General features: G+C 43.8%; 1 protein-coding gene across 4 annotated transcripts in view; it reads left to right on the top strand.

Annotated features, from left to right (window-relative positions):
• The first annotated feature begins 566 nt into the window (after positions 1–566).
• Positions 567–12540, top strand: part of DENND6B (DENN domain containing 6B) — a 108459-nt gene continuing 96485 nt past the window's right edge. For all 4 annotated transcript variants that reach the window (XM_073579261.1, XM_073579258.1, XM_073579259.1 and 1 more), the window contains exons 1-2: positions 567–789; positions 1045–1083. In XM_073579261.1, the coding sequence (XP_073435362.1) occupies positions 631–789; positions 1045–1083 (198 nt within the window). In that variant the 5' untranslated portion in view covers positions 567–630. The remainder of the gene's footprint in view (positions 790–1044; positions 1084–12540) is intronic.

Here is a 12540-nt window from a genome sequence, read left to right as displayed (position 1 = left end):
CAGCTCCTTACCACCCCTGTAGGGTACATTACACAGTGCCCCTTGATGCCCACAGAGGAGCACTGCTCTTTACCACCCCTGTAGGGTATATTACACAGTGCCCCATGTTATGCCCACAGAGGGGCACAGCTCCTTACCACCCCTGTAGGGTATATTACACAGTGCCCCTTGATGCCCACAGAGGAGCACAGCTCCTTATCATCCCTGTAGGGTACATTACACAGTGCCCCTTGATGCCCACAGACGGGCACAGCTCCTTATCATCCCTGTAGGGTACATTACACAGTGCCCCTTGATGCCCACAGAGGAGCACAGCTCCTTACCACCCCTGTAGGGTACATTACACAGTGCCCCTTGATGCCCACAGAGGGGCACTGCTCCTTATCATCCCTGTAGGGTACATTACACAGTGCCCCTTGATGCCCACAGAGGAGCACAGCTCCTTATCATCCCTTTAGGGTATATTACACAGTGCCCCTTGATGCCCACAGACGGGCACAGCTCCTCACCTCCCCAGCAGTACTGAGAACCTTTTCAGTGATATCGCCACCTAGCGGTGACATCATTCTGCACACCCGGCGCCGGAGCTGGCAGGACCAGGGTGGGTCTTCACCATGGTTACACAGCAGGATGCTCGGCGCTGAGTGGGCTGGAAAGGGGACACAGACAGAAATGATGGAGGAGCCCCGGAGCCCGAGAGGTGGCCGTCTGCCCTGGGAATGCTTCTCAGCATGGCTGGATGGTGTGTGCGTCGTTACCTTCGATCTGGAGCTCGGCCAGGCCATGGAGGTAACAGCGGGGGGATACAGCAGTGAGGGCAGATGATTCCGGGGACCCCGGTAACGAATGCCAGGCTTGTCCGAGTGTCACTGGCGGGCCTGGCATGGAGGCAGCACATAACGTGGAGGAGGGCACTGACTACAGATCTGGGCTGTGCAGGCCCGGGGCATCTACAGCTGCTGGGGAACCACAAGTACAAGCAAGCCTGGCCAGGACGCAGTGCTAGTTACTCACCTGATGACATTATTCTTCTCTTGTTTCCAGCTGGTGTATCCCAACAACATCCAGATAACAGAGAAAGAGGTAATGTCCGGACTTCTGGCCCAAATCCGTATCCGCTGCTCATCCATAGAGCGCCGAGAAACCGAAAATCCACCACGAGTATCCATGGAGATGTCTCTACCGCGGGGGGCACATTCTTGTACTGAATCGCTCCCAAGGGCCGAGATACAGTTTGTAGGGGTATCAACCATTCAGGGCTGGCGTTAGGGGCAGGCAGACTAGGCTTCTTCCTAGGGCCCTTGCTCCCCCAGGGGCCCCCAGCCAGTGGCATGTCACCAATAGTGGCCTCCACGGGGCCTGTGAATCAGGGGGGCCCTGCACGCAGCCTCATAGGTGCCAAAAGAGTTGAAAGCAATAATGGAGGAGAGTGTATCAGATGATGCTCCCTCTCCCATCATTCCCCTCTGCCACAGCGGTAAAAGTACGTGGTGGCCCTTGTACCGTAGGACTGCATTATATGCTATGGAGGGGGGCAACATTCTATAGGGGGGGCTGCATTATACTATATGAGGAAGCTACTTTATATTTTATGAGGGTGGCTACATTATATTCTGTGGGGGGGCTGCATTATATTCTATAGGTGGGCTACATTATATTCTGTGGGGGGCTACATTATATTCTATGAGGGTGGTTACATTATATTCTATCGGGGGCTGCATTATATTCTGTAGAGGGCTACGTTATATCCTATGAGGGGGCTACATTATATTGTATGGGGGCTACAATATATTCTATAAGGGTGGTTACATTATATTCTATGGGGGGCTGCATTATACTATATGGGGGAACTACATTATATTCAATAGGGGGGCAACATTATATTCTATGAGGGTGGCAGCGTTATATTTTAAAAGTGGAGCTGCATTATTTTCTGTGGGGGCCTGCATTATATTCTATTGGGGGGCTACATTATATTCTATAGGGGTTCTACATTATATTCTATGGGGAAACTACATTATATTCTATGCGGGTGGCTACATTATATTCTATGAGGGTGGCTACATTATATTCTATGGGTGTCTGCATTATATTCTGTGGGAGGGCCTACATTATATTTTGTGGGGAGCTCCATTATTTTCTATGAGGATGGTTACATTATATTGGGTGGCATGGTGGCTAAGTGAATACCACCGCAGCCTTGCAGCACTGGGGTCCTGGGTTCAAATCCCACCAAGGACAACATCTGCAAGGAGTGTATGTTCTCCCCGTGTTTGTGTGGGTTTCCTCCCACACTCCAAAAACATACTGATAGGGAATCTAGATTGTGAGCCCCATTGGGGACAGTGATGATAATATGTGCAAATTGTAAAGCGCTGCAGGATATGTTAGCACTATATAAAAATAAAGATTATTATTATTATATTCAGTGTGGAGGGCTGCATTATATTCTATAGGGGTGCTACATTATATTCTATGGTGGTGCTGCATTATATTCTACAAGGGGGGCTACATTATACTCTATGAGGCTGGCTGCATTATATTTTATGAGGAGAGCTGCATTATTTTCTGTGGGGGGCTACATTATATTCTATGAGGGAGGCTACAATATATTCTATGTGGGGGGCTGCATTATAATCTATGGGGGCTGCATTATACTCTATCGAGGACTGTGGGCAGTGCATTTTACTGTATGTACTATATGAGACCTGCATTATACTGTATCGAGGACTATGGGGAATGCATTATACTATATGAAGAACTATGGGGTGCATTATACTATGGTGAGTGCATTGTACTACATGGAAGACTATGGGGAGCATTATACTATATGCAGGACTATGAGGAGTGTATTACACTATATGGAGGACTATGGGGAATGCAGTATACTATATGAAGAACTATGAGGAGTGAATTATACTATATGCAGGACTATGAGGAGTGTATTATACTATATGGAGGACTATGGGGAATGCAGTATACTATATGAAGAACTATGAGGAGTGTATTATACTATTTGGAGGCCTGAGGGGTGTATTATACTATATTGAGGACTGAGAGTATATTTTAATATATGGAGGACTATGGAGTGCATTATACTATGGGGAGGAATATGGTGGGTGCATTCACTTGTAATATAAGCCTGATCAAGGGGCCTTTTGAGCTCTGAAAGCTTGCAAATGTAATTTCTCTGGTTAGCCAATAAAGGTATCACTCCTTGATTACTTTTCTCAATTTTTTGGGGACATAAGTATTTACATCAATTTTTCTGGCTAACACGGTACCACAATATTATTTTGTATTGCTCTCCCCATTACAAACATAAATGTAATAAACTAAACTGTATAAGGCCACATACACCGATGTCCTCCTGTAACTTATATACACTATTCTGGAGAGCCTAACTGGGGTCAGAGCGGGGGTGTACCGCCAATGGCGGCAGATCATGTGGCCACCATGGGGCCCATGAGTCGGGGGGGGGGGGTGCATGGTGCCAGAAGCCCCGCATTGCACTGCCAACTGTAGCGGCATTGTCAATGTCAGGTTGTATATACTAGATTCCTTGATATTGCGTTGATCCAGGGAGCTAGTCTGATTGCCGTATGTGGAGTCGGGAAGGAATTTTTTTCCCCAATGTGGAGCTTACTGTTTGTCACATGGGTTTTTTTTGCCTTCCTCTTGATCAACATGTTAGGCTATGGGTTGAACTAGATAGAATTAAAGTCTCTCTTCAACCTTAAAAACTATGTTAGGGTATGTGCACACGTAGTTTTTTGGGTGTGCGGATTTTGGAGAGAAAACCGCAGGTAAATCCGCACGACAAACGTCCTGAGGTTTATCTGCGGTTTTGCCCTGTGATTTTACACCTCATAATGGATGAGGTGTAAAATTGTAGCATTTCTGCACCAAACAATTGACATGCTGCGGATTGTAAACCGCAGCAAAAGCACTGCGTTTTTTTTTTCCATTGAAAATAAAGGTACTGTACAACGCAACAGAATCTGCTGCGTTTCCGCAGAGCCAAAACCGCTGCGGAAACGCAGCAGATTTCACTACATGTGCATAGAATCATAGAATCGTAGAGTTGGAAGGGACCTCCTGGGTCATCTGGTCCAACCCCCTGCTCAAAGCAGGATTCGCTAAATCATCCCAGTCAGATGTCTGTCCAGCCTCTGTTTGAAGACTTCCATTGAAGGAGAACTCACGACTTCTCGTGGCAGCTTGTTCCACTCATTGATCACTCTGTCAAAAAGTTTTTTCTAATATCTAATCTGTGTCTCCTCCCATTCAGTTTCATCCCATTGCTTCTAGTCTTTCCTTGTGCAAAATGAGAATAAAGTTGATCCTTCTACAATGTGACAGCCCTTCAGATATTTGTAGACAGCTATTAAGTCTCCTCTCAGTCTTCTCTTTTGCAAACTAAACATTCCCAAATCCTGCAACTTTTCCTCATACCCTTAGGCCGGTTTCACATTTGCGGTTGTGTCAGCAGTGTTTCTGACGTATACATCTGCATGCGTCGTGTTTTCCTATCTTTAACATGGACGTAGGTACACACGTTTTGTATGCGTTCGACCGCGTTTGCATACGCATGCGTCGTTTCGGGTTGTGCGGTGGGGCGCGTCTAACGCAACGTTGCCGTTTTGGAGACGGCAAATTGAATGACGATTTCTCAGGGAAGGGGGGTGGTTCGGGTTTCGTTTTTTATTTTTCCTCCCCTTTTTCCAAGAGCCGTAACTTTTTTTTTCCAGTCCATATAGTCGTTTGACGGCTTGCTTTGTGTAGGATGAGTTGTACTTTTGATTGGCACGATTTATTTTACATGTGATCCATTGAAAATGGGAAAATAATTCCAATTGTGTTGAAATTGCAAAAAAGTGCAATTCCACAATTGTTTTTATTTTAATTAGCATGTTCACTATATCGTAAACCTGACTTGGCAATATGATTCTCCACGTCAGTATGGTTAAACAGATATCAAACATGTATATATAAAAAAAATTTAAGTGGTGAAAAAAAATTCAGAAATATGTAAAAAAAAATGTTGCTTTTGTTACCATATTCCAAGGCGTGTAATGTTTATAATTTCTTGATATGGGGCTGTGTCAGGGCTTATTCTTTTCCCCCTGAGCAGAACTTTTTAGAACTTAAGGATAGATAAGGTGTTTTGATCGCCTCTTATTGCATTTTATTTTAATGTTGCGGCGGCCAAAAAAATGTAATTCAAATATATGTCTTTTTTATCATTGTTTTATTTTTTAAGGGAGATGTGATCTTTTGTGGGGTTATTTTTACATATTTTTAAAAACATATTTTTGTATCTCTTTACTGTATTTGTTAGTCCCCTTAGGGAACTTGAAGCTGTGATCATCTGATCGCTTGTGCCTTGCATAGCTGTGCATCAGCACTGCTATGTATAGAGAAAATTACGATCTCCTATGATCGCCAGCTAAACGCGGGCTTTTACAGGTGAGTCATAAAGACAGGCACTAGGGTCTTCAGCAGACCCCCCCCGACTGTCATGGCAATCCATCGTCTCCCCGTGACATGTCATGGATGGGCGCAGAGATTGACATACCCTCCTGCCGGCGCTTGTTAAATGCAGTTGTCAAAGATTGACAGCAGCTGTGAGAGGCAAATGATAGCTGATTAAATCAGCCATCATCTGCTAGGAAAAGTTCAGGCTCACAGGGACACAGCATAATTGTATGTGATATATTGTCAAGGGGTAACATATTTGTAATATCCACACGTTATGAAGAATTCAAGGTATTAACTTTAGATATGTTTTATTCTTCGTCCTCCAGCACACAGCATAACAGTTGCATTCCCATGCTACACAGAAGTGAAACTGAAACTTCCCTTCTCATCCCTCTTGTCTCCACCCCCCAAGTCCCATAAGTCTGGCTTGCTTAAAGAGACAGATCTAATTATTATACATTACATCATCCCCTTTTTTTTTTTTTTACTATAAATAACCCATATTACTGATAAATGCAACAACATGAAAACGTCCAAAGAAATCATATGTCCGTTTTGTCGTATTTGTTCAATTCCAAAACCAGAGAAACAAAAAAAAAAAAAAAAACAAAACTGTAGTTACACTTCTTCAATAAGCCTCGATGGAGCTCTTCTCTCTCGTGTAGGATAACGTCTGGGCTCATTGAGAGGATTCATTATTGATGGACCAGCTACCTCTTGTTGATCCTCTCCACCATCGGATACCAAATCTTCCACCAAAGAGAGTTCATTGTCATCATTCTGCGGTATGACTTTAAAATATGAAGAATTTCGCGTTATGGAGTGTCCATCTCGTTCAGCTGTGATCATGCTGCCTTTCCTTTTAGTAACATAATATTTTGCAGGACCATATACAGGTGAGGTCTTGTTGGTTGGTCTTTGACGTACCACCACGACATCCCCTCTTTCGATGGCACTTGACTGTGTCCTTCGCCTTCTGTCTGCATAACGTTTCATGGCTTGTTTGTTGGAGAAATCTGTGGATCTCACTGAGGAGTCACTCAGTCGGGGATGGCTGGTCACATCAGGGAGACGTATACGCAGGGTTCTGCTGAACATTAAATGAGCTGGAGCAGCATTAGTAGTGGAGTGTGGCGTATTGCGGTAATTACGCATGAATTTGTATAATGACTGTTTCAGTGGGATGTGCTCCAGACTCGCTGCCTTGATGCGTTTCCCCAGAGTGCGCATAAAACGTTCCACAATTCCATTGGCTTGCGGCCAGCAAGGTGTGATTTTCCTGTGATTGAATCCCAAGTATTCAGAAAATTGTGTAAACACATGTCCATTGAATGGAGGTCCATTGTCTGTTTTGACCACTCTTGGAATACCATATGCCGAGAAAATGTCGTCCAGCTCTGGTATGACATTATTAGCAGATGTTGAAGAGATAAATGAAATGACAGGGTATCGAGAATATTCATCAATTGTTACGAGAATGTATTGGCCATTTGGCAATGGTCCATATATATCGACTGCCACTTCCTCCCAGACAGCAGTGGGTAACGGAGACATTTGTAATGGCTCTAAGTTTGATGATGGAGTGATTAATTGACAAGTAGAACAGCGTCTAATCTTTTCTTCCACCAAGTGATCCATATTTGGGAACCACACTTTTTCACTGAGTAATTTCTTTGTGCCAACAATTCCTAAATGACCTTCATGTGCTATCTGTATGACTAAATTATGCAAAGTCTTAGGTACAACTAGTTTGGTACCTCGAAGAATGAGGTGTTCAGTGACTGATAATTCCTCACGTACGTTTGAGAATAGTTTTAACTCTTTCAGATCAATCTCAGAATCAGGAAATTTTTCCTTTTGAATTTCATGCCACCTTCGATTTTGGATGATTTGTATTAGGGCACAGAGTGTCTTGTCTTTTGTTGTTTCATTTATAAATTGATCAAGAGAAAGTGCTTTTGGCACGGCATGATCTGTAACAAAACGTAGGTATTCTTCAATAGATGAATGCACAGGTATATCATCATTAGTAGGATGTCTTGAAAGATAATCAGCAGGATTGCTGTATTTTCCAGGTTTGTGAACAATTTTATAGTTGTAGTCCTGTAGACGTAGGCCCCATCGTTCAATTCGTGCAGGCATTTTAGCTCTGGGATTTCCAAAAATTGTAAGAAGTGCTTGATGATCTGTGACAATGGTGAAGGGAGCTCCATAGAGAAATAAGTGAAAGTGTTCACATCCCCAGACAACTGCCAAGCTTTCTTTTTCAGGTTGAGAATATTTTCTTTCAGTGTTTGTTAAGCTCTTACTTGCATAAGAAATGATGTGAGGATTTTGATTGTTATCCTTGTACTGCGCTAAAAATGATGTGAGGATTTTGATTGTTATCCTTGTACTGCGCTAGAATGGCACCCAGTCCCACGGGACTGGCGTCCACAATCAGTTCAGTTCGAAGAGCTGGATCAAAATAAGCCATAGTGGTCGTCGAGCAGAGTTCATTTTTAATTGTTTCAAAAGAGGCCTGACAGTCTTGAGACCATTGAAAAATACAACTTTGTTTTGTAAGTTCCCGTAGTGAATTGCTGATTGTTGAAAAATTCGGAATATATCTAGCACAGTAACTTGCCATTCCAAGGAAAGAACGCACTTCACTGGCATCCTGTGGAATTGAGGCTGTTCTGATAGCTTCCACTTTCTTGGGGTCTGGTTGTACTCCTTTTGCCGAGAAGATGTGACCATAGAATTCTAATGAGCCCTTGTCAAACTCGCACTTCTCTTTGTTTAAAGTGAGTCCAGCAGAAAGCAGACATTCGAAGATAGCATATAGAGCACGATTATGCTCAGCTTGAGTTTTACCAAAAACCAATATGTCATCACTGTAATTAAAGGCATTTGGGATGTGTTGAATGACACTCCTTATTGCATCCTGAAAAATTTCTGCTGCTGAGCAGACTCCAAAAGTCAATCTTTTGTATCTTCTGAGGCCCACATGGGTGGAAAATGTGGTCAAGTATCGGGACTCTGGACTCAGTTTTAATTGATGATATCCCTTATTGAGGTCGAGCTTTGAGAAGACGGTGGCTCCATTTAATAAATGAATAATGTCATCAATCGTAGGTGAGATATGTCTTTCCCTCTGGATAGCGGTGTTGGGCAGGCGCATGTCAACACACAGTCTCACTTGATCAGGAGTCTTTGGTTTTGGAACTACTACAAGTGGAGAGACCCACGGAGTGGGACCAGTAACAGTTTCAATAACGTCCTCATCCATGAGCAATTGGAGTTCCTTTTCTACCTTCTGTCTCAGGTGAAATGGAATACGCCTGTGAGGCTGGGCTACTGGACGAACATTGTCATCCACATGAAGGTGTACTTGAGAGTCCTTTAGTTTTCCCAAACCACTAAATAGGGAGGGAAAGCTGTTCACCATAGTTTGTACATCCATATCCGCAGGGTCAGTTATGGTATGAATAATCTGGATGAGCCCTAGCTCCAAGGCAGTGTGATAGCTGAGAAGACAGCCTCCCGATCCTTGTAATGTGTGGAAAGTGGTTTTCTGCCTGCTTTCTTTATATCTAATTTCAGCATCAAATTGTCCCATTATAGCTAGAGGTGTCTTAGATCCATAAGGAAAGATTTTAGTCTGCACTTGTTGTAAGACTGGCCTTGTTTTCAATTGTTCATATGTAGTGCCATCTATGATATCCACTGAAGCTCCTGTATCTATTGTAAAGGTAATGTCAGTGTTGCAGATTGAGAGTGTAACACAGGGAGACTGTACTGAACCAGTGACAGAGGTAGTGAACACATAGTTCTCAGTCGCAGACATTTCTTCTGTGTCCTGATTTATAATTTTTACATCTGCAGATTTTGTCATAGGCAGCGGAGGCTTGTAGTGCGCTGATTTGCAAACAGCTGCAAAATGATTCCCTTTTCCACATTTACTGCAGGTTTGTCCCATAGCTGGACATTTGTTCTGGTGGTGAGGGAAATCCTGTCCACATCTATAACATTTCTTCTGTTTCTGGGCTTGTTTGTCTGGTAAATTTTTCTGTTTGAGATTATGCACATGTAATTTATCCCCATTTTCCATTACGGTAGCCTGATGATCTGCTATTTCTATAGCACGGGCCATTTTGAGCAAATCATGTAGAGAGATATCCTGCTGCAGAGCCTTACGCCTTAGGTTATTAGACGAGCAGGTGACAATTATTTGAGTTAGGATTTCATCATCTACATCTGTAAAGGCACATCCATGTGCTAACTCTTTCAGCCGTGTGACATAAGTGTCTATGGACTCTTCTGGAAGCTGCTTGGCAATCCTGAATTTATATCTTTCATATCTGATGTTCTGTTTGGGGTTGAAGTAGCCAGTGAGAGCTTTAGTGCAGTTGCTGTATGTGTCTGTTTCTGCTGCAGGTAACGTACTGTATATGTCATAGACTCCTGTGCCTGCACAATGCAGGAGCAAAGCTCTCTTTCTTTTCTCCTCCTTTATGTCCATGGCTTCTAGGAAATTCTCAAATCTGTTTAGCCATTTTCTCCAGTTATGGGAGAGATTAATGACATCAGTCATATCAAACTGTGGGAATGTGTGCAAGTAGTCAGCCGTGATAGAGTCTCTCAGTGGTGCTGGCGTGTGAAGCGGTAAAATATAGTCTGTACTCACAGCAGTAGGTGATTATATCCCATCCTCGTCGCCAGTTGTAATATCCACACGTTATGAAGAATTCAAGGTATTAACTTTAGATATGTTTTATTCTTCGTCCTCCAGCACACAGCATAACAGTTGCATTCCCATGCTACACAGAAGTGAAAGTGAAACTTCCCTTCTCATCCCTCTTGTCTCCACCCCCCAAGTCCCATAAGTCTGGCTTGCTTAAAGAGACAGATCTAATTATTATACATTACAATATTAATTGTAATTATTATTTTATATTAATACTTATTGTGTTACGTAATATTGAGCAGAATTAAAAAGGCTGAGATCCCCTATACACTGGAGGAGTCCACAAACAGACCCCCTTTATACAGAAGTTCACGCACCACCCCTCTGTATTATTATTATTTATTATTATAACGCCATTCCATGGCGCTTTACATGTGAGGAGGGGTATACATAATACATACAAGTACAGTCTATCTTAAACAATACAAGTCACGACTGGTACAGGATGAGAGAGGACCCTGCCCGTGAGGGCTCACAATCTACAAGTATAAAGCATGATCACACACACGGCCCCCCTATACAGTATGAGCACCCATATAGCCCCCTATATAGAGTATGAGCCATTACATAGCCCCATTATTTACAGTATGAACTCCCACACATAGCCCCCTGTATACAGTATGATCTCACATAGCTTCCTATATACAGTATGAGCACCCACATAGCATCCCTACATACAGCATTAGTCCTCACACAGCCCCCTGTATACAGTATGATCCCCACATAGCCCCCTATAGTTAGTATGAGCCCCCACACATTCACCTTATATACAATATGAGCTCTTACTCAGCTCCCGATGAACAGTATGAGCCCACTTACAGACCCTCATATACAGTATGATCCCTCACACACAATCAACTATATACAATATTAGCCCCTACAGCCCTCTGTATTCAGTATGACCCCCTATATATTGTGTGAACCCACACATAGCCCCCTATATGTAGTATGAGCCTCCAAATAGCCCCTATAAACAGTTTGAGACCCAACAGTCCCTATATACAGTATGAGCTCCCAAGTAGCCACCCTATATACTGTATGAGCCTCCCAAAGAACCCTGTATACAGTATGAGCCCACACACAGCCTCCTGTATACAGTATGAGACCCCACACAATCCCCCTATATACAGTACTAGCTGAAGAGCCCGCGCTGCCCGGGCATAGCAACTAACTGTGGTTAGTTATAGCAAATTATAATTATCCTCCATCCCATAGTCCCGTGCCCATACACCCATCATACATATCCACGATCCCATAGGCCCGTGCCCATATACCCATCATATATATCCTCCATCCCATAGTCAAGTGCCCATATTCCCATCACACATCCTCCATCCCATAGTCCCATGCCCATATACCCATCACACATCCTCCATCCCATAGTCCCATGCCCATATACCCATCATACATATTCGCCATCCCATAGTCGAGTGCCCATATACCCATCACACATCCTTCATCTCATAGTCCCATGCCCATATACCCATCATACATATCCTCCATCCCATAGTCCCATGCCCTTATACCCATCATGCATATCCGCCATTCCATAGTCCCGTGCCCATATACCCGTCATACATATCCTCCATCCCATAGTCCAGTGCCCATATACCCATCACACATCCTCCATCCCATAGTCCAGTGCCCATATACCCATCATACATATCCTCCATCCCATAGTCCAGTGCCCATATACCCATCACACATCCTCCATCCCATAGTCAGCCATTATGACATCATAGTGAGCGGCGGGGCTTGCAACCTATGATGACATCAGCGTCGCCATGGCAACCATTATGACATCATAATGAGGGGTGGGGCTTGATACACAAACACTTTTTCCCCATTATGTAGATAGGGGCAAAATTGTTTGGTGAATTGGAACGCGCAGGGTTAAAATTTCGCCTCACAACATAGCCTAGGACACTCTCGGGGTCCAGACGTGTGACTGTGCCAAATTTTGTGGCTGTAGCTGTGACGGTGCAGATGCCAATCCCGGACATACACACATACAAACACTTGAGCTTTATATATTAGATGAACCCCCAAATAGCCTCTCTTTGGACGGTATGAGCCTCACATAGCCTCCCTATACACGGTATGAGGCCCTACCTAGCCCTCTTATATACAGTATAAGCCTCCAACTTTATATTCACTGCTATTTCCATCGTGAGGATACAGATAGCGGGAAAATCTGGACGCTGGATGGATGAAGATGGCCACATGGTGTGGTTGGTGGGCCAGCGTTTTCAGCCCTACGGCTGACTCCATCCACGAGCCGGACTGTAACAGCAAGAGGGCCGGATGTAGCGCATGAGCCATACTTTGCC

The sequence above is a fragment of the Dendrobates tinctorius genome, unplaced genomic scaffold, assembly GCF_039654945.1.
Source record: "Dendrobates tinctorius isolate UK_male_01 unplaced genomic scaffold, ASM3965494v1 ptg000062l, whole genome shotgun sequence".
NCBI classification, from domain to species: domain Eukaryota; kingdom Metazoa; phylum Chordata; class Amphibia; order Anura; family Dendrobatidae; genus Dendrobates; species Dendrobates tinctorius.
This window is presented reverse-complemented; position numbering and strand designations above follow the sequence as displayed.